At 43.9% G+C, this 19,495-nt stretch overlaps 2 protein-coding genes across 2 annotated transcripts in view; one reads left to right on the top strand and one right to left on the bottom strand.

The window, feature by feature from the left end:
• Positions 1-19,495, bottom strand: part of LOC132494370 (large ribosomal subunit protein eL21-like) — a 171,403-nt gene that overhangs the window by 90,199 nt on the left and 61,709 nt on the right. The gene's annotated exons all lie outside the window — the stretch shown is intronic.
• LOC132494226 (speedy protein E4-like) lies at positions 11,480-18,481 on the top strand. The gene is made up of 8 exons (XM_060105232.1): positions 11,480-11,588; positions 12,106-12,498; positions 13,133-13,191; positions 13,676-13,761; positions 15,279-15,447; positions 15,608-15,712; positions 17,533-17,700; positions 18,350-18,481. The coding sequence occupies exons 1-8, from the start codon at positions 11,480-11,482 to the stop codon at positions 18,479-18,481; spliced, it is 1,221 nt and encodes a 406-aa protein (XP_059961215.1).

Below are 19,495 nucleotides of genomic sequence, written 5' to 3'. Positions count from 1 at the left end.
ATTTTCCCTCCAAATTTTTGTGTAGTTATTTTTTAATTGACATTTGTATTCCTTTCTTTTGTTTGACTAAGGTACTCTTCAACCAATCTTCTGAGTGCTTAATTTCAACTTTTTTAATTCTAGAAGTTTCTTTTGGTTGCATTTCAGATAATTTTTGCTTAAATTGTACATGTTGTCCTTTTTTTAATACATTAATCATAATTTTAAATAATAGTTTCATTTAGAAATAATTTACTTTTCATATTATTTAAAGTGTACAATTTAATGTGTTATGCATCTACCACCACAATCAATTTTAGAACTTTCATCCACCCCCCAAAAGAAAAAGAATCTATTATAGGTCACTCACTCCCCCATTTCTCCAAACCCTAGGCAGCCACTAATATACTTTGTCTCTACAGATTTGTCTAGACTGGACATTGCATACAAATGGAATCATACAATTACTTAGCATGTTTTCAAGGTTCATCCATGTTGTAGCATGCATCAGTACTTGATTTCTTTTTATGGCTGAATAATATTCCATGGTGTGGATATTACTATGTTTCATTTATCCATTCATAGTAAATGGCCATTTGGGTTATTTCCACTTTGGGGCTCTTATGAATAATAATGCTGCTGTGGTTGGATTTATGTGCAAGTTTTGTATGCAGGTCTAGATTTGTTTTTTAAATTAACAGACTATTTAGGAGAAGTTCCTGGTTTACAGAAAAATTAAGCAGAAAGGACAGAGTTCCCATACCTCCTTACCTCTCTAGCCAGTTTCCCCTATTATTAACATCTTACATTAGCGTAAGACATTTGTTATAGTTAATGAACCAATATTGATACATTATTACTAATTAATGCCCATGGTTTACTTTAGACTTCACTCTTTGTTTTGTACATTATATGATTTTTGACAAATGTGCAATAACCTGTATCCACCATTACAAAACCATACACAGGAATTTCTTTGCCTTTAAAATTCCACGCTTCACCCATCCTTTTCTCCCTCCCCACAACCTCTGCCAACCACTGATCTTTTGACTGTCTCCACACTTTGGCCTTTTCCTAAAGTTCATATAGCTGCAATCATATAATATGCATATAGCCTTTGCAGATTGGCTTTTTTTCACTTAGCAATATGCATTTAACCTTCTTCTATGTCTTTTCATGGCTTCATAGCCTTTTCTCTTTATTGCTCAATGGTATTCCTTTGTACCGATATACCATAGTTTGTTTATCCATTCACCTATTGAAAAACATCTTGGTTGATTTCAAGTTTTGGCAATTATGAAAGAAACTGTTATAAACATCCATGTGCAGGTTTTTATGCAGACATAACTTTTCAGTTCCTATGGGTAAATACCAAAGAGCATGATTACTAGATCACTGTACGGTAAAAGTATGTTTCGTTTTGTAAGAAACTGCCAAGTATCCTGCTAGCAACAAATGAGAATTTCAGTTTTTCTGCATAGTCAACAACTTTGGTATTTCATTATTTGAATTTTAGCCATTTGAATAGGTGTGTAGTGGTATCTCGTTATTGTTCTAATTTAAAATTCCCTGATGACATGGAATGTGTAGCATCTTTTCATATGCTTATTTGCCATGTGTCTGTTCTGTTTTGTTTTTTAACCAACGCCTACTAACTCTTGTCCTCCTGTGTCTATTTATATTGTCTTTTTTCTTTCTTTCTTTCTTTTTTTTGAGCTTTTGATCATTTAGTCTTTTTCCTGGTATGTCCAATTATTTTTATATTGAAATTGGGCTTAACTTATTTTAGGAAACTGTAAAGATACCTCCATATTCTGGATGTTGTTATCGTTCTCTTGAAAAGATTTCCTTTTGCCCATGGCAGACAGTTACCATAGGGACTGGAAACCTTAGTCCATTCTCAGTTTGAGCTCATTCAAAACTGTTTTTCAGTCTGTGTGAAGGGTGCTCTATTTCTGTCTTGTCCTTCCTCTATGGGTGTTGCCCTTTGGGATTACCATGTGAAAGTCTGGATTCTCCCTATTCCCAACTACCCTTGTATTTGTTAGGCTTTAAATGTAATGGTTCCCCCAGCCCTCTGAGACTAAGGATACGTGTAGCTTGTCATTCCATTAGTTGTTGCTTTTAGCTTGAGCTCTTGCCGTTTGGCTTCTGTGGTTACAGTCTTTTGAACTCCTTGGCTTTTCAGCTCCTAGGCTGTATGAGTTGAATCAGCAAATGCCCCAAGGAGAAAAGCTGCACCAAATGTCAAGCTTGCGTCTGTATTTCCCTTCTCTCCAGAACTTGGCCCACATGTCTTGGTGTCTCTCTAACATTCAGATGCTGGCGAACAGATGTTTTCTTACTGTATCCAGGTTTTCTAAAATCTCTTTAGACTTCACCTGATCTTATGTTATTATTGAAGTATCATCTCAATTATCCCTAGGAAGAAAATGTACAATTTTATGTTTTTTTAATTTTCTATATTACCTCAGTTTCTGTAGAGACCTTTTACCTGATTGTTCAGTCTAGTTCCTGTGTTACCAGTGAGATGGAGATAGGTGGAGTCTAAGAATATTGGGGGGAAAATCACTGATGAATGATATAACTCGTTCTTTTTGTTTATCCTCTCCTTATTTACCCTGGCAGCCTACATTTGTCCTTCTTGATTTGACCCAGTTGCCCAAAGAAGCAACCCACTCTGGCAAAGACCTGACTTTACTCTCATAAATGTCTGCATGTTAGGATAAGTTAGATGATGAACACCATGCCAAAGTTGTTTCTGTGACCAGTCAGAATGGCCAGCATCAAAAAATCTACAAACAATAAATGCTGGAGAGGGTGTGGAGAAAAGGGAACCCTCTTGCACTGTTGGTGGGAATGTACATTGATACAGCCACTATTGAGTACAGTATGGAGGTTCCCTAAAAAACTAAAAAGAGAACTACCGTATGACCCAGCAATCCCACTCCTGGGCATATACCCAGAGAAAACCGTAATTCAAGAAGACACGTGCACCCCAATATGTATAGCAGTACGATTTACAATAGCCAAGACATGGAAGCAACTTAAATGTCCATCGACAGAGGGATGAATAGGGAAGATATGGTACATATGTGTGATGGAATACTACTCAGCCATAAAAAAGAATGAGATTATGCCATGTGCAGCAACATGGATGGACCTAGAGATTATCATACTAAGTGAAGGATGTCAGACAAAGACAAATACCATATGCTATCACTCCTGTGTGGAATCTAAAACAGTGATACGAATGAACTTCTTAACAAAACAGAAACAGACTCACAGACATAGAAAAAAAACTTATGTTTACCAAAGGGAAAAGGTGGGGGAGAGGGATAGATCAGGAGGTTGGGGCTAACACATGCACACAACTATATATAAAACAGGAAATCAACAAGGACCTCCTGTAGAGCACAGGGATCTCTACTCAATATTCTGTATTAACCTAGGGAGTTCCCTGGTGGCCCAGAGGTTAGGATTCTGGTCTTTCACGGCCGTGGCCCGGGTTCAATCCCTGGTCAGGGAACTGAGATCCTACAAGCCACACAGCACCACAAAACAAAAGCAAAATTTGGTAATAACCTAAATGGGAAAACAATCTGAAAAAGAATAGATATCTGTGTCCATATAACTGAATCACTTTGCTGGACACCGGAAACTAACACGACACTGTAAATCAACTATACTCCCAATATAAAATTTAAAAAATGTTTAAAGTGAATTACAAACGAGTGGGGTGAGGGAGAGGAGGTTGAGGGGTGTGTGGTCAGCTTGTCGACATTCTTCCGATTGGTTGGTGGTGAGGTAATCTGAGGTCAACATCATCAACCGGCTGGTTCCAGCTGGTCTGGGGTCTACGTGCTTGTGGGCAGCATGCAGTTACCTTCCTCCCCCCCTGCTGGGGGCTTCAGTCTCTGCAAAACAGCTCCAAGGACGTGGCTCAGAACAGTATCTACAGCCCTTGAGGAGGAACTAAAGGTCCTTGACTTTGTTTAACGGCTACACTAGTATTATTTGGTCTTTTGGGACTCTTTTCCTTTCTTTTGGCACTTTCTCCCTTCTCTGATTAAATTGTTTGTTTCCAACTCACGGAAGGCTAGGAGGCTAAAATTTTCTAAAGACAAGAAGCAGGCAGAAGACATGGGGAGAATCCGTCCCAGGAAGGCCCCACAAGGTCCTGCTCACTTACAACATCACATTCAATCTGGGCTGTTTACGCCATTTTTGGACAACATACCAACACATCTTAAGATGGGTCCCACCCAACTGTAGCACATTTGGACAAGGTGCGGTGGGGTGGGATTATGCAAATCCAGATCTGAAGACTAGATAAAGCAATCAGGGTATTTCACAGTATACAAGAGAAATTTTCATGGGGACAGAATACCAACCTTCTAATATTTGAAAGCCTGTTAGCCAAGAGGGAGAGTGAACTTCTGTTTTGTTATACAAGGACCCAATCAGCTGTGATGGTTGAAAGCATGATGAACGCAAATCTGAATTCATTTGCCTCCTAACAATGCAACGTCTACAGCAGAGGGACACAGGTCCTCAAGCAGCAGTGCTTTTCCCAGCAGTGCAGACCCTGAGGAGAGCCAGGCTGTGGCAGCTCTGGAGGACCTCAGACACTCTTTGCACGGCCTCTGAGACCTAGAACATCTCAGAAAGTCCACGAGTGCAAACCAAAGAGACACTCAGTCCCTGCACCTTGGATGAACTGATTTGACTCTACGTATGCATTGCTTGGCCTAATTAGAAATATGGAAGTGATCAGAAGACAGAATAAACCTCTGGGCACATCCTGAACAACAGAGATACTTCTCATCAAAGTCCAAACAATAATTCAAAAGCAAGATTCAGAGCCAAAATGTGGAAACAAACCAAGTGTTCACTGACAGATGAATGGATCAAGAAAATGTGGTGTGTATATTCACACAACAGATATTATTCACCCACAAACAGGAAGGAAAGTTTCTAATTGATACAAAGACCATTTATGTATTTTTCAAAGATTGACATTTCTTTGTATGAACAGTGAAAATTTAACAATTCCACTTTTAAGAGGAAAGGTTAGTGTTTCTTGGTAGAAACAATTAAGTCTCAGCAGTAGAGGCATAAGCACACACGTGCACACAGAGTAAACAGAATAGCGCCCCGCTACCTCCCCGCAATCTGATCCCCCGATGAGCCCTGCTGATTCTCCCTCCAAATAGAGAGAACCTGTTTACTTCTCTCCATCTTCTCAGACATCGTCTTCCTGGACTACCACGCCAAATTCCTAACCTTATCTGAGTCTCCCGACTTCCACTCTTACTGAATCCCCACCCCATCCATTTATGCAGCAGCCAAAATCAATTGTTCCCCTTTCAGTGCAAACTGGATCAGGACACCTCTCATTCACTGCTTTCCCACTGCACTTGGCAAACACCTGAACTTCTTCAGACCCACGGTTTTATTTCCTTCTCACTCACTGTGTACTGTCCACACTGGCTTTGGGGTCTAGGAAGAAAATTTTGACACAGGCTACCACACAGATGACACGCGAAGACATTAAGCTAAGTGGATACATCAGATACAAATGGACAAATGTTACATGATTCCACTTCTGTGAGGTCCCCAGACCGGTCAAATTCATAGAGGCAGAAAGTGGAGTGGCGGGTGTCAGGGGCTGGGAGGGGGATGGGGAGTCAGTGTTTAATGGGGACAGAGTTTCACTTTGACAGGATGAAAACATTCTGGAGATGGATGGTCGGGATGGTTGCACAACAATGAGAATTCTTTTTTTTTTTTCCTTAAGATTTTTGTTTTACTTATTTTCGGCTGCATTGGGTCTTCGTTGCTGGGCGCAGGCTTTCTCTAGTCGCGGCGAGCGGGGGCTACTCTTCGGTGCGGTGTGCAGGCTTCTCATTGAGGTGGCTTCTCTTTGCGGCAGAGCATGGGCCCTAGGCGCGTGGGCTCAGTAGTTGTGGGTCGTGGGCTGAGGAGTTATGGCTTGCAGGCTCAGTAGTTGTGGCGCACGGGCGTTAGGTGCTCCGCGGTATGTGGGATCTTCCCGGACCAGGGCTCGAACCTGTGTCCCCTGCATCGGCAGGCAGATTCTTGACCACTGTGCCACCAGGGAAACCCAAGAAAAAAAGCAAGACTCAGACCCCAAGGGGAGGAGTGGAAGTACGAGTTGGGAGGTTCAGAAGAAGCTTCCAGTGACACTGCATGACCCTGAGTTGGCTATTTTCTTCTCTGCATCTCGGCTACCATATACTTCCTACCCTCATAGAAAAATAACCTGTCTGGAATTGGAAATTTTTCCATTTAGTCTTTTTGCGCATGTGACATTTTTATTCAGAAAAATAATCTGTGTTGAACTGGAGTTTTTTCCATTTAGTATTTTGTACATGTGACATTTTTATTCAGGTAGTGAAATCTCTGGGTCAACAGTGATACCACATTCTCAAGATTTTGATAAGCAGACTAGAACTTCTTAACTGGAATCAAGGGGCAGGCTTTGGACAATCCATGGACTTTGTGACATCCAAAGGTGCCCTTTGTGTGTGTGTGTGTGTGTGTGTGTGTGTGTGTGTGTGTGTGTTTGTAGACACCCTTTGAAGGGTGCGTGAGCACCTGTAGTTTTCTATGATTTTAGCTTCTCCAAATGGCTCTTGGACTCAAAGGTGCCTGAGGGGAGCGGACGTGTACTCCCCCAGTACAGAATTCTGAACGCAGTGTCAGTAAACATTCAGCCAAAGAGCTTTGCCAAAGTGCGTGTTTTAACGTAACTTTTTAATCCACTGAGTCGATGTACCTGGGATCTTTTTTTACATACTTATCTCACTCTTTATTTACTTTTTTTTGGGGGGGGTACGCGGGCCTCTCACGGTTGTGGCCTCTCCCGTTGCGGAGCACAGGCTCCGGACGCGCAGGCTCAGCGGCCATGGCTCATGGGCCCAGCCACTCCGCGGCATGTGGGATCTTCCCGAACCGGGGTACCAACCCGTGTCCCCTGCATCGGCAGGTGGACTCTCAACCACTGCACCACCACGGAAGCCATTATCTCACTCTTATAAGGCTGAAACGTTGCTGCTTCCCCTAAGTTTCCTTGTCCCTCTCCCCACTCTCCCACCAGGCCGTGGAAGAGGAATGGGAGGGAGAGGGAGAGTCCAGCAGGGAGAGGACAGTGCACCTGCTGGGAAGCGGTAAAGAGGGGTCCAGGGTGGGAGGGAGGGAGACACAAGAGGGAGGGGATATGGGAACAGGTGTATATGTATAACTGATTCGCTTTGTTATAAAGCAGAAACTAATACGCCATTGTGAATCAATTGTACTCCAATAAACTTGTAAAAAAAATTAGAACTACCATATGACACAGCATTTTCATTCCTGGATATATATCGAAAAAAATAAAACCAAAAAACATTAATTTGAAAAGATATATGCACCCTAATGTTCATGGCAGCATTATTTACAATTGACAACATATGGAAGCAAGCTAAGTGTTTATTAAGAGATGAATGGGTAAGGAAGATGTGATATATATATATATAATGGAATACTCCTTAGCTAAAAAAAAAATTTGTTTGAATTGAAATTGTATCAAGTATCTTTTCCGACCACAATGCTATGAGACTAGACATCAATGACAGGAAAAGAGCTGTAAAAAAATACAAACACATGGAGGCCAAACAATACACTACTCAATAACGAAGTGATCACTGAAGAAATCGAAGAGGAAATTAAAAAATACCTAGAAACAAAGGACAATGGAGACACGACGACCCAAAACCTATGGGATGCAGCAAAAGCAGTTCTAAGAGGGAAGTTTATAGCAATACAATCCCACCTTAAGAAACAGGAAACATCTCGAATAAATAACCTAATCTTGCACCTAAAGCAATTAGAGAAAGAAGAACAAAAACATCCCAAAGTTAGCAGAAGGAAAGAAATCATAAAAATCAGATCAGAAATAAATGAAAAAGAAATGAAGGAAACGATAGCAAAGATCAATAAAACTAAAAGCTGGTTCTTTGAGAAGATAAACAAAATTGATAAACCATTAGCCAGACTCATCAAGAAAAAAAAGGGAGAAGACTCAAATCAATAGAATTAGAAATGAAAAAGGAGAAATAACCACTGACACTGCAGAAATACAAAAGATCAGGAGAGATTACTACAAGCAACTCTATGCCAATAAAATGGACAACCTGGAAGAAATGGACAAATTCTTAGAAATGCACAACCTGCCAAGACTGAGTCAGGAAGAAATAGAAAATATGAACAGACCAATCACAAGCACTGAAATTGAAACTGTGATAAAAATCTTCCAACAAACAAAAGCCCAGGACCAGATGGCTTCACAGGCGAATTCTATCAAGCATTTAGAGAAGAGCTAACACCTATCCTTCTCAAACTCTTCCAAAATATAGCAGAGGGAGGAACACTCCCAAACTCATTCTACGAGGCCACCATCACCTTGATACCAAAACCAGGCAAGGATGTCACAAAGAAAGAAAACTACAGGCCAATATCACTGATGAACATAGATGCAAAAATCCTCAACAAAATACTAGCAAACAGAATCCAACAGCACATTAAAAGGATCATACACCATGATCAAGTGGGGTTTATTCCAGGAATGCAAGGATTCTTCAATATACACAAATCAATCAACGTCATACACCATATTAACAAATGGAAGGAGAAAAACCATATGATCATCTCAATAGATGCAGAGAAAGCTTTCAACAAAATTCAACACCCATTTATGATAAAAACCCTGCAGAAAGTAGGCATAGAGGGAACTTTCCTCAACATAATAAAGGCCATATATGACAAACCCACAGCCAGCATCGTCCTCAATGGTGAAAAACTGAAACCATTTCCACTAAGATCAGGAACAAGACAAGGTTGCCCACTCTCACCACTCTTATTTAACATAGTTTTGGAAGTTTTAGCCACAGCAATCAGAGAAGAAAAGGAAATAAAAGGAATCCAAATTGGAAAAGAAGAAGTAAAGCTGTCACTGTTTGCAGATGACATGATACTATACATAGAGAATCCCAAAGATGCTACCAGAAAACTACTAGAGCTAATCAATGAATTTGGTAGAGGTGCAGGATACAAAATTAATGCACAGAAATCTCTGGCATTCCTCTATACTAATGATGAAAAATCTGAAAGTGAAATCAAGGAAACACTCCCATTTACCATTGCAACAAAAAGAATAAAATATCTAGGAATAAACCTACCTAAGGAGACAAAAGACCTGTATGCAGAAAATTATAAGACACTGATGAAAGAAATTACAGATGATACAAATAGATGGAGAGATGTACCATGTTCTTGGATTGGAAGAATCAACATTGTGAAAATGACTCTACTACCCAAAGCAATCTACAGATTCAATGCAATCCCTATCAAACTACCACTGGCATTTTTCACAGAACTAGAGCAAAAAAGTTTCACCATTTGTATGGAAACACAATAGACCGCGAACAGCCAAAGCAATCTTGAGAACGAAAAATGGAGCTGGAGGAATCAGGCTCCCTGACTTCAGACTATACTGCAAAGCTACAGTAATCAAGACAGTATGGTACTGGCACAAAAACAGAAAGATAGATCAATGGAACAGGATAGAAAGCCCAGAGATAAACCCACGGACATAGGCTCACCTTATCTTTGATAAAGGAGGCAGGAATGTACAGTGGAGAAAGGACAGTCTCTTCAATAAGTGGTGCTGGGAAAACTGGATAGGGACATGTAAAAGTATGAGATTAGATCACTCCCTAACACCATACACAAAAATAAGCTCAAAATGGATTAAAGACCTAAATGTAAGGCCAGACACTATCAAACTCTTAGAGGAAAACATAGGCAGAACACTCTATGACATAAATCACAGCAAGATCCTTTTGGACCCACCTCCTAGAGAAATGGAAATAAAGACAAAAATAAACACATGGGACCTAATGAAACTTCAAAGCTTTTGCACAGCAAAGGAAACCATAAACAAGACCAAAAGACAACCCTCAGAATGGGAGAAAATATTTGCAAATGAAGCAACTGACAAAGGCTTAATCTCCAAAATTTATAAGCAGCTCATGCAGCTCAATAACAAAAAAAACAAACAAACCAATCCAAAAATGGGCAGAAGACCTAAATAGACATTTCTCCAAAGAAGATATACAGACTGCCAACAAACACATGAAAGGATGCTCAACATCTTTACTCATTAGAGAAATGCAAATCAAAACTACAATGAGATATCATCTCACACCAGTCAGAATGGACATCATCAAAAAATCTAGAAACAATAAATGCTGGAGAGGGTGTGGAGAAAAGGGAACACTCTTGCACTGCTGGTGGGAATGTGAATTGGTACAGCCACTATGGAGAACGGTATGGAGGTTCCTTAAAAAACTACAAATAGAACTACCATATGACCCAGCAATCCCACTACTGGGCATATACCCTGAGAAAACCATAATTCAAAAAGAGACATGTACCAAAATGTTCATAGCAGCCCTATTTACAATAGCCCGGAGATGGAAACAACCTAAGTGTCCATCATCGGATGAATGGGTAAAGAAGATGTGGCACATATATACAATGGAATATTACTCAGCCATAAAAAGAAACGAAATTGAGCTATTTGTAATGAGGTGGATGGACCTAGAGCCTGTCATACAGAGTGAAGTAAGTCAGAAAGAGAAAGACAAATACTGTATGCTGACACATATATATGGAATTTAAGAAAAAAAATGTCAGGAAGAACATAGGGGTAAGACAGGAATAAAGACACAAACCTACTAGAGAATGGACTTGAGGATGTGGGGAGGGGGAAGGGTAAGCTGTGACAAAGTGAAAGAGCGGCATGGACATATATACACTACCAAACGTAAGGTAGATAGCTAGTGGGAAGCAGCCGCATAGCACAGGGAGATCAGCTCGGTGCTTTGTGACTGCCTGGATGGGTGGGATAGGGAGGGTGGGAGGGAGACGCAAAAGGGAGGGGATATGGGAACATATGTATATGTATAACTGATTAAATTTGTTATAAAGCAAAAAGAAATTAAAAATAAAGATGAAGAAAAAAAAAGAATAAAATTTTGCCATTTATGACAAAAAAAAAAGAGGGGTCCGGATACCTTGAGGGGGGTTTTGGAGGACGGGCAGAGGTTGGGTCAGTGGCAGGAGATACCATTTACCCCTGATCTCTGGGACAAGTGCACGCATAGGTCTGACAGTTGTGTTTTCCTTCAAACTGGTTTCCTTCAAACTCCGATGATGACATCAGAGGCTTCCGACCTTCCCGATTGGATGGACCAGACTCCTTGGTGCTTGGCAGCAGTAGTGGACAACAGAATCTCGCCAGAGCTTCTCTCCACTGACAGTTGCCCCGCAGCTTGGAGAAGGGACGACCACTTGTGTTTAGCCCAAGTCCAGAAGAAGAGTTGGGACAAAGCAGAGTCTAGGCTTCGAGGAAGGGAAGAGTCTGGGAGACATCATGGACAATCGTCACCCGACTTCCCAGGCTGAGGAGCTGAACTCCCAGTCCAGCTCTTCAGGGTACCCGCTGGAGTTGACTGTCTATGAAGAAAGCCCAGGACCGTCAGGTGAGGGGGCTGGCATGAGAAGGAATGTCAGAGATTTGACCAGTAAGGAGGAAAGGGTACAGAGGTCGGGAAGGAGCACCTGCATAAGGTGCCTATGAAAGAAAGGAGACATTCAGAAAGCCAGGGATTGAGGGAGGAGAGCACAGGAGCTGGGGACACGGAACACCTGGGGAGCAAGAAACAGGGTTAGGAGATGAGATCCAAGGATGAGAGAAGAGGAGAGAGGAAACAAGGGGAGGGTTCTTTTTTTTTATTCCTGGTGGGAGAAATTATCTACCGTGAGAAAGTTTCGAGAACGGGAAGCTGGACAAATGACAAAAAGAGTCAGGGGAGGGATAGGTAGATATGGACAGAGAAAGATGGAAAGATGACTTGGGGCAAGGTCAGCGGTCTGTGAGACTGGAAAGCACGGGGGTGCTTCGGGGGGGGAGGCGGAGTCGGGGTGGGGTTGGGTGGTCACCAGTGGCTGAATTCCCAAGACGAGAGCATCATACTGTAGTCTCTTCTCCTTCGTCAGCTCCCTGGGCTGGTTGCAGCCCCCCGCCTCAGCGCCCCGGCTGTAAGAGGAACAGGTCAGTGGCGTTCAGAGCGGAGGTGGAGGGCAACACGGCCGCTGAGGCCCAGGACACCTGGGTCGTGGAGTCGCTGAGTGGGCTCAAGATGAAGCTGAAGCGACAGCGGGTGTCTTCAGTGCTGCCTGAGCACCACGAGGCCGACACCTGGGTCGTGGAGTCGTTCAGTGGGCTCAAGATGAAGCTGAAGCGACAGCGGGTGTCTTCAGTGCTGCCTGAGCACCACGAGGCCGACACCTGGGTCGTGGAGTCGTTCAGTGAGCTCAAGATGAAGCTGAAGCGACAGCGGGTGTCTTCAGTGCTGCCTGAGCACCACAAGGTCTTCAAGTGGATGCTTGGTAAGGACCCACCGCCCTGCCCAGCAACCTCCAATCCTATACTTGAAAAACAAACAAACCAAAACTTCCCATGACTACACTTTCCCAGTGGAAAAGAATTCCCTGCTACTTGGTGCGCTCTCCGTCCCTGGCGGACTGTCTACGGATAAAGGATATGGGGGACACATAAAAGATACAGGATGAGGTTAGACTTAGAAATGATACAAGACTAGGTTAGATTTAGAAATGCTACAGGATTAGGTTCGCTTGGTTTCAACTGTACCCGAGACTCTAGCTCTTACTGGCCTTTTGAATCTTACTGGCATGTTCGGGGTGGGGGGAGGAGGGGCTGACAAGCCATCTTCACCCCATGACATGACTGTCAATTGAGACATTGGCTGAGAGTATCTTGATGCCCTCTGCAGGTACGTGAATGCATGATGAAGGGGCATCACTCCCTGGCACTCGGCCCCCCCAGAAGGGGAGTCACCCCCTTTCCTCCCACAGTGAATGGTCTTCCCTCCCCTCTTTCCGTCAGCTTCACCCTGGGCCACATCTTGGCATTTCCCCAGCGGGGCGCGGTTCACCCTCTTGGCTCTGGAATGCTCCCACGACAGCCCTGTTCCCACTGGCAACATCTGCCCTTTTTTCACAGAGGATCCCGTCGTTAAGAAATTCCTCGCCTGGGACAAAAACCTGGAAGTATCTGACAAGGTAAGTCACCCACTGAGATGGATTCCTGCTCCAGCGCCTGTTCTAGGTGGGCGCGCTGGGTGCTTTCCACACCCACGTTTCCACTCCCCTCCTAACCTCATGCCTTGTCAACACTTCCCTCCAGGGGCCTCGAGGTCCCCTCTGGGATCTGAGCCCCAGGAGTGCCCCTTTGGTGGTTGCTGCCTAAGTCCCCTCTCCTCTCAGCTCCTGGGGACTTGCCTTGGCTCCGGTTCATCGAACACCGTCCTGTGCCCGCGGCCCTAAGTCCACGCCCTCAATCCCACAGCCTCCCATCCTTGGAGCGCCGCCAACTCTGACCTTCTGTCCTCTCCCCTTCCCCAAATAATCAGGCTCACCCCACACGGGGGTCTCTCCTCCAAGTGGCACCACCCATTCCTCGTCCCCTGCTCCCTTCTCCCTCCCACTCTTTCTCCTCTTCCAGGATGTGACCTCTCTCCTACGTTTTTTCCCCTCTTTCCATCAGTATCTCCTGTCGATGGTGATAGCGTATGTCAGCCGGGTCGGGCTCCTCTCCTGGCAATTCCAGAGAATCCATTTCTTCATAGCTCTGTGAGTACCTTGCTCCATCCCCGCCATCAATATTCAACACCCTGGGAGGGCAGAGGGAGAGACGTGGGGCTCTGACCTTTCATCTATTTTTTTAAACCCCTTTGTACTGACTCTAGGTGTGAAAATGACAGGATTACGGTACCGTGGTTTCTTTTTCAAACCATGTTCTGTTTTTTATAGCATTCATGGTCAAAACAAACTACCCTAATGTCAATTAAAACACTGAAAGAAACAAAGCAAAACGCAAAACTTTCCTAAGAGGAGAGGAAGAAAGAACTGACACCATCCTGCCCCCGAGTAACAGACTTGAGACGTTTCCGGTTCGAATTCTCCGGTCTCAGGTCTTCCGACATCAGCACCAAGTGTGATTATCTTCTGTTTCTGCGTTCCCACGACAAATGCCACAATCGGGGCCCGTATCACATAGCGTGGATTTGGTGTCAAATGCTCCCCACTGATGTTTCTTCCAAGTCTCCCAAGCCAGTTGGCTCTATTTGCCTGAACATCCTTCCAAAACACAGGTCTGACCGCTTCACACAATTTCATTGGCGAATGACATGCCAAATCAAGGCCAGAGTTCTGCGTTGGGATTTAACTCTCTCTGCAATCTCCAGCACACCGTCCTGATACTTTATTCCTGTGTTTCACTGCTCCTTCCAAATACCCTGCCCTCTAAGTTTCTATTGAGCTTTCTATCCAGGTATCTTTGCCATACATTTATCTGAAGAAAACAACCTTATCCTTAAAGTGGGTTCAAACACCAAAACCTTCACGATGCCCCATCTCCCTAACTTCTGCATCCCAGAGGCACTTTAGTTCAAATTGTATTATAATGTGATGCTTTGCATTATAGTCATTTCTTATCTCCCCCCTTCCCCTTCCCCGGTCCCACTAGACTAGACACCATGTGGAAGGCAGGTCTCGTCAAAATGTCAATGCATTCCCAAAACACTCAGCACAATTCTTTTCATTGGGCAAATGTTTGTTATTGTGAGACTTCTAGGTAATCAGTACTGCATTTGGCCATGAGATAAAATGTTCATTCATTCATTCATTCATTCATCTAACAAACTTTATAAAGTACACCCTACATGCTGGGGAATATGAGGTGGTGGGAACAGAGATTCACAAAAGGCTGTTGAATCCATGCATCAATATGAACCAAGCCCTAAATGTGTCATTTGCTAGGAGAGGGATGAGTGCACAAACAGATCAGATCAGCTCCTGCCCTCAGGAACTGTACATGTACCTACAACATAGGAAGAGAGGTGTGTGCACATAAAACAAGTTGAAGGGAACGGGGGGTTTGGATCGTGTCCTCATCATCAAGGTGTGAGAGGCACCCTTCTGAAGGTCCTGCCTGGCAGTGGCTCCTTGATGACTGGGCGGCTCCCGGTGACGCTGGGCAGGGCTGGGTGGGTCGTGTGAGGATGCTCAGCCTGCCTCTTTTCTGGGAAGCTGATCTCAAGTGGAGGCCCTTCCTGTCCTGATGACAGCGACCTGATGTCTTTCCCCAGCTATGTGGCCAGCGACATGGAAGAGAACAACCAGGCCCCCAAGCAGGCCATCGTTTCGTTCCTCTATGGAAAGGACAGCTCCCAGCATGCCTTGTTCCACAAACTGCGTTCCCAGTTCATCCGTTCCATGGGCTGGAAGACATGGGTCACTCGGGAAGAGTGCGAGCAGGTGGGTGGGCTGTGGCGGTCTCGGGGAGGGGGAGGGACGGAGAGGAGGTGGGGATCATGGGGGACTCAGTTTGGGACTTGGGGACAGACGAGAAAGAACCGGAGGCGGGGCAACGGGAGGCAGCGGCATCCTCATTGCCAGGGGCTGTTTGTCCTTCCAGATCCAGGCTTTTGATCCAGAGCTCTGGGTGTGGGGAAGAGATCGTGCCCTCTTGCCCCAGAGGCCCCAGGACTACGCAGGCCTGAGGTCATCGGCCTGCGCAAAGGTAGGTCTGGGTGCGCAAAGGTGCGGGTGGAATGACGTGTTGTCTACTGAGGAAATCGGAGGAATCCCACTGCTGGACCCACATCACCTCTCACGCTGTGAAGGGGGCCAGCCAGGCACACAGCCACGTGCCGACTCTGCGCCAGCCACGGACTGACAGCCACACACAGACACCAGCACCGTGAGGCCCGTGGGCGCCAGACCTCGGGGAAACCAGTTTGTCCCAGACGCATGGGTCTCACTGAAGTTATTTCACCCAAAGCAATTGGGTCCAAATAACAGCTTTGACGAGATGGTGATTCTTTTCCATATACTGTGTTTCCAGTTTCTCTTTTTCATTCATTTTTGGCCTTACATCCCTCAGGGTTATGGGTTCTAGCATTTATCTACAACAAAGTAAATGTCTACAAACAGGATATTAGATAGAACAGCCCACACGTTCAATAAGAAAAGATGAATTATGACTAGCTTTATATTCATCCAAATTTACTTTCAAATTGCCTATGGCCAGATCACCTGTGACTCTTTATTCCCCCTGACTCACCACTTCTGGACCAATGATTCCTCTAGTACAATTCACCTTTTCCCCCTCACGTTTATGGTCAAGGGGGTTTATCACAACGACTGAAGGTTAACGAATGCCATCTTCAGCATGGCTTATTACAATTGACACATTAGAGTTCTAGATGTGGGCAGAGGATTGAGCAAACATTTGGTTTAAATCTTGCAAACTAGCTGTCTTCATCCATTCAACCTGCCCTACTACAGACTGTGTTGCTTAGAAACAACACAGCACGGTCTCTTTTACAAGGGCAATAATCTCATTCATGAGGGCTCTACCCCATGACCTAATAACCTCCCAAAGACCCCACCTTCTAATACCAGCACCTTAGGGGTTAAGATTTTAAGATTTCAACATAAGAATTTTGGGGGACACAAACATTCAGCACATAACACTAACCAAGTTTAGGGCTGAGTATTATTTAAACATTAGGACCCAGGGACTTCCCTGTTGGCACAGTGGTTAAGAAACCGCCTGCCAATGCAGGGCACACAGGTTTGAGCGCTGGTCCGGGAAGACCCCACATGCCGCGGAGCAACTAAGCCCGTGCGCCACAACTACTGCGCCTGCGCTCTAGAGCCCACGAGCCACAACTACTGAGCCTGCGTTCTAGAGCCCGCAAGTCGCAACTACTTAGCCTGTGCGCCTAGAGCCCGTGCGCCGCAACGAGAGAAGCCGTCAGGAGAAGCAACGGAGAGTAGTCCTCGCTCACCACAACTAGAGAAAGCCCACACACAGCAACAGAGACCCAATGCAGCCAAAAATAAAAGAAAGAAAATAAGTAAATAAATGAAAACTTAATAATAACATAGACATTAGGATGCAGGGTTAGGGTTAGGGATCCGGCCTCAGGTCTCCTGGTCCACGATGTTGACTTGTCAGTGATATCTGTAGTGTGCTTCCGAGTTCAGAATTTAAGTGGTGCCAAAGGACCAAGGTGAGTTAAGACTAAAGCAGCATTCTCCAAATGCCAGCTCCCTGAGCAGAATCACCTGGAGGCTGGGCTATAAAGAAGATTACTGGGCCTGACCTTGGGTGTATTCAGTAGTTTTTGGAGTCAGGGTCACCAAAGTCCAAGAATCGCACTTGAAAACAATGAATGGTTCAGGACTGGGGTTCAGAATGGAGAATTTGAGATAAAACTCCAATCATAAATGAGTCTCAATTCTGGTTAGAATTGACTAAGAATGTGAAAACCTTTATATCTGGACAGTTGCCACTTTGAAATCTGACATCCTTGCTCCTTCTCTTACTTCCAGATCACAGAGCCCAGGAGAGATGAGGATGTTCAACAAGAGGTCAATCCAGACACTGACGACAGCCGTGAAGAAGGAAGGGAGAAGCCTCTTGTGCAGATCATCGAGAAGAAGCCAGCATCTTCTAGAATGAGCGGAGGCCAGTTTTCGTGTTATACTCCTAGGAGCGGGGTGTGCTTCTAGGAGTCTGTGGCAGGACAATAAGAAAACAGGGTTTATTCAGATTCCACCCTTTTGGAAGGCACCACCTCAATTTTCAGATCATTTCATTTCCATCTCCCCTGAGACGAACATTGGAGGTCCCATTTTTTATACACTTGTTTGCCCCAGTCGAGAAGCATTTGAAGGTGGAGTGTAGCGGCTCAGAATAGGAGGGAATAACATTAAAATATATAGTTAGAAAAATATATATATATATATAATTACAGCCACAGGGTCATGACTCATGACTTAAGTTTCACTGGCTTATTTTGAAAATGTCACCTATAAAATTATTGTATTTTTATATTTTATATTTATATATTTATTTTAAATAGTTTTGAAATAGTCTTCATTTTGAAACATCTTATTACTACAAACTTTTGTGATGAGAACTGTAGCTGTTGTATATTTACACATATATACAATTTTACTCACATTTTCAAGAGAGATTGTTGATTTTATCTATTACATAATATTTCCATTCTACTTATAGCATAGTGGGTATTTCCTCCCAATTCTTGTAAGCATAAATTTGTATTTTTTTAGTTCTCATTATTGAATTGTGGGAATTCAGTCCTAATTTTTTAACTTGCCTCAGCATGTTTGTATGTTATTTTAGATTGTTCAAGAGTACCATGCGATGCAGCTTTTGGGGAACTACAATAAAGATGAAAGTCTTCTCACAGTCAGGATGTGTGTGGTCATTACCAGTCGGCTTCGCCTCTTTGCTGTCCAACGAGGTGTTGCTTAATGGCGTTGTGATTATCCAACCACATTTCTTAACTCTGAAAAATAGTCCTCAATTATTTTTCATGTAGAGAAAACTACAGAAGATGAGGCAGGTCTTGCATCATTCAGGACTCCAATACTGAGAGACAACTCTGGGGTAAAAGAAAAGATAGCTTTATTGAGGAAGCCGGCAGTCCAGAAGAGAGGTGGACTCGTGTCCCGAAGAACCAACTCTCCCCTCCTGAAGTTTTGCTTGAGGACTATACAGGGAAAAGAGAAAGGGGCTACATGTTGAAGAGAGGGTTACAGGGTGCGTGATCAGCTCACGGTCATTCTTCTGATTGGTCAGTGGTGAGGTAACGGGGACTCAACATCATCAGCCTTCTGGTTCCAACTGGTCTGGGGTCTACGTGCTTGTGGGAAACATGCATTAACTTCTTCCACCTGCTGGGGGTTTCAGTCTCTGCCAAACAGCTCCAAGGACATGGCTCAGAATATTACCCAATAGCCCTTGAGGAGGAACTAAAGGTCCTTGACTTTGTTTAACAGCCAAGAGATGATTATTTTGTCTTGGCTGTTTTTTCGGCCTCGCCACGCAGCTTGCAGGATCTTAGTTCCCTGATCAGGGATCGAAAACAGGCCTCTAGCAGTGGAAGCGCAGAATCCTAACCGCTGAAGTGCCAGGGAGTTCCTGACAGTAGACTTTAAAAAAAAAAAAAAAAAACAGACCAAAAGGAACACAGTTTTAAGGAAGCTTAACTTTCTCAGAAATGCAGAAATTTTGTTGTGCATTTATTTTCTTTCTTTTTTCCCCCCAATACATTTATTTATATATTTATTTATTTTTGTCTGCGTTGGGTCTTCGTTGTTGCACGTGGGCTTTCTCTAGTTGCAGTGGAGCGGGGGCGACTCTTCATTGCGGTGCGTCGGCGTCTCCATGCGGTGGCTTCTCTTGTTCCGGAGCATGGGATCTAGGCACGTCGATTCCAGTAGTTGTGGCTCACGGGCTCTAGAGGTTTTTTATGTTTTGCAAGTA

This window comes from Mesoplodon densirostris, chromosome 7 (assembly GCF_025265405.1).
Source record: "Mesoplodon densirostris isolate mMesDen1 chromosome 7, mMesDen1 primary haplotype, whole genome shotgun sequence".
NCBI classification, from domain to species: Eukaryota; Metazoa; Chordata; class Mammalia; order Artiodactyla; family Ziphiidae; genus Mesoplodon; species Mesoplodon densirostris.
Note: the sequence above shows the minus strand (reverse complement) of the source record. Positions and strands in the feature narration are given on the sequence as shown.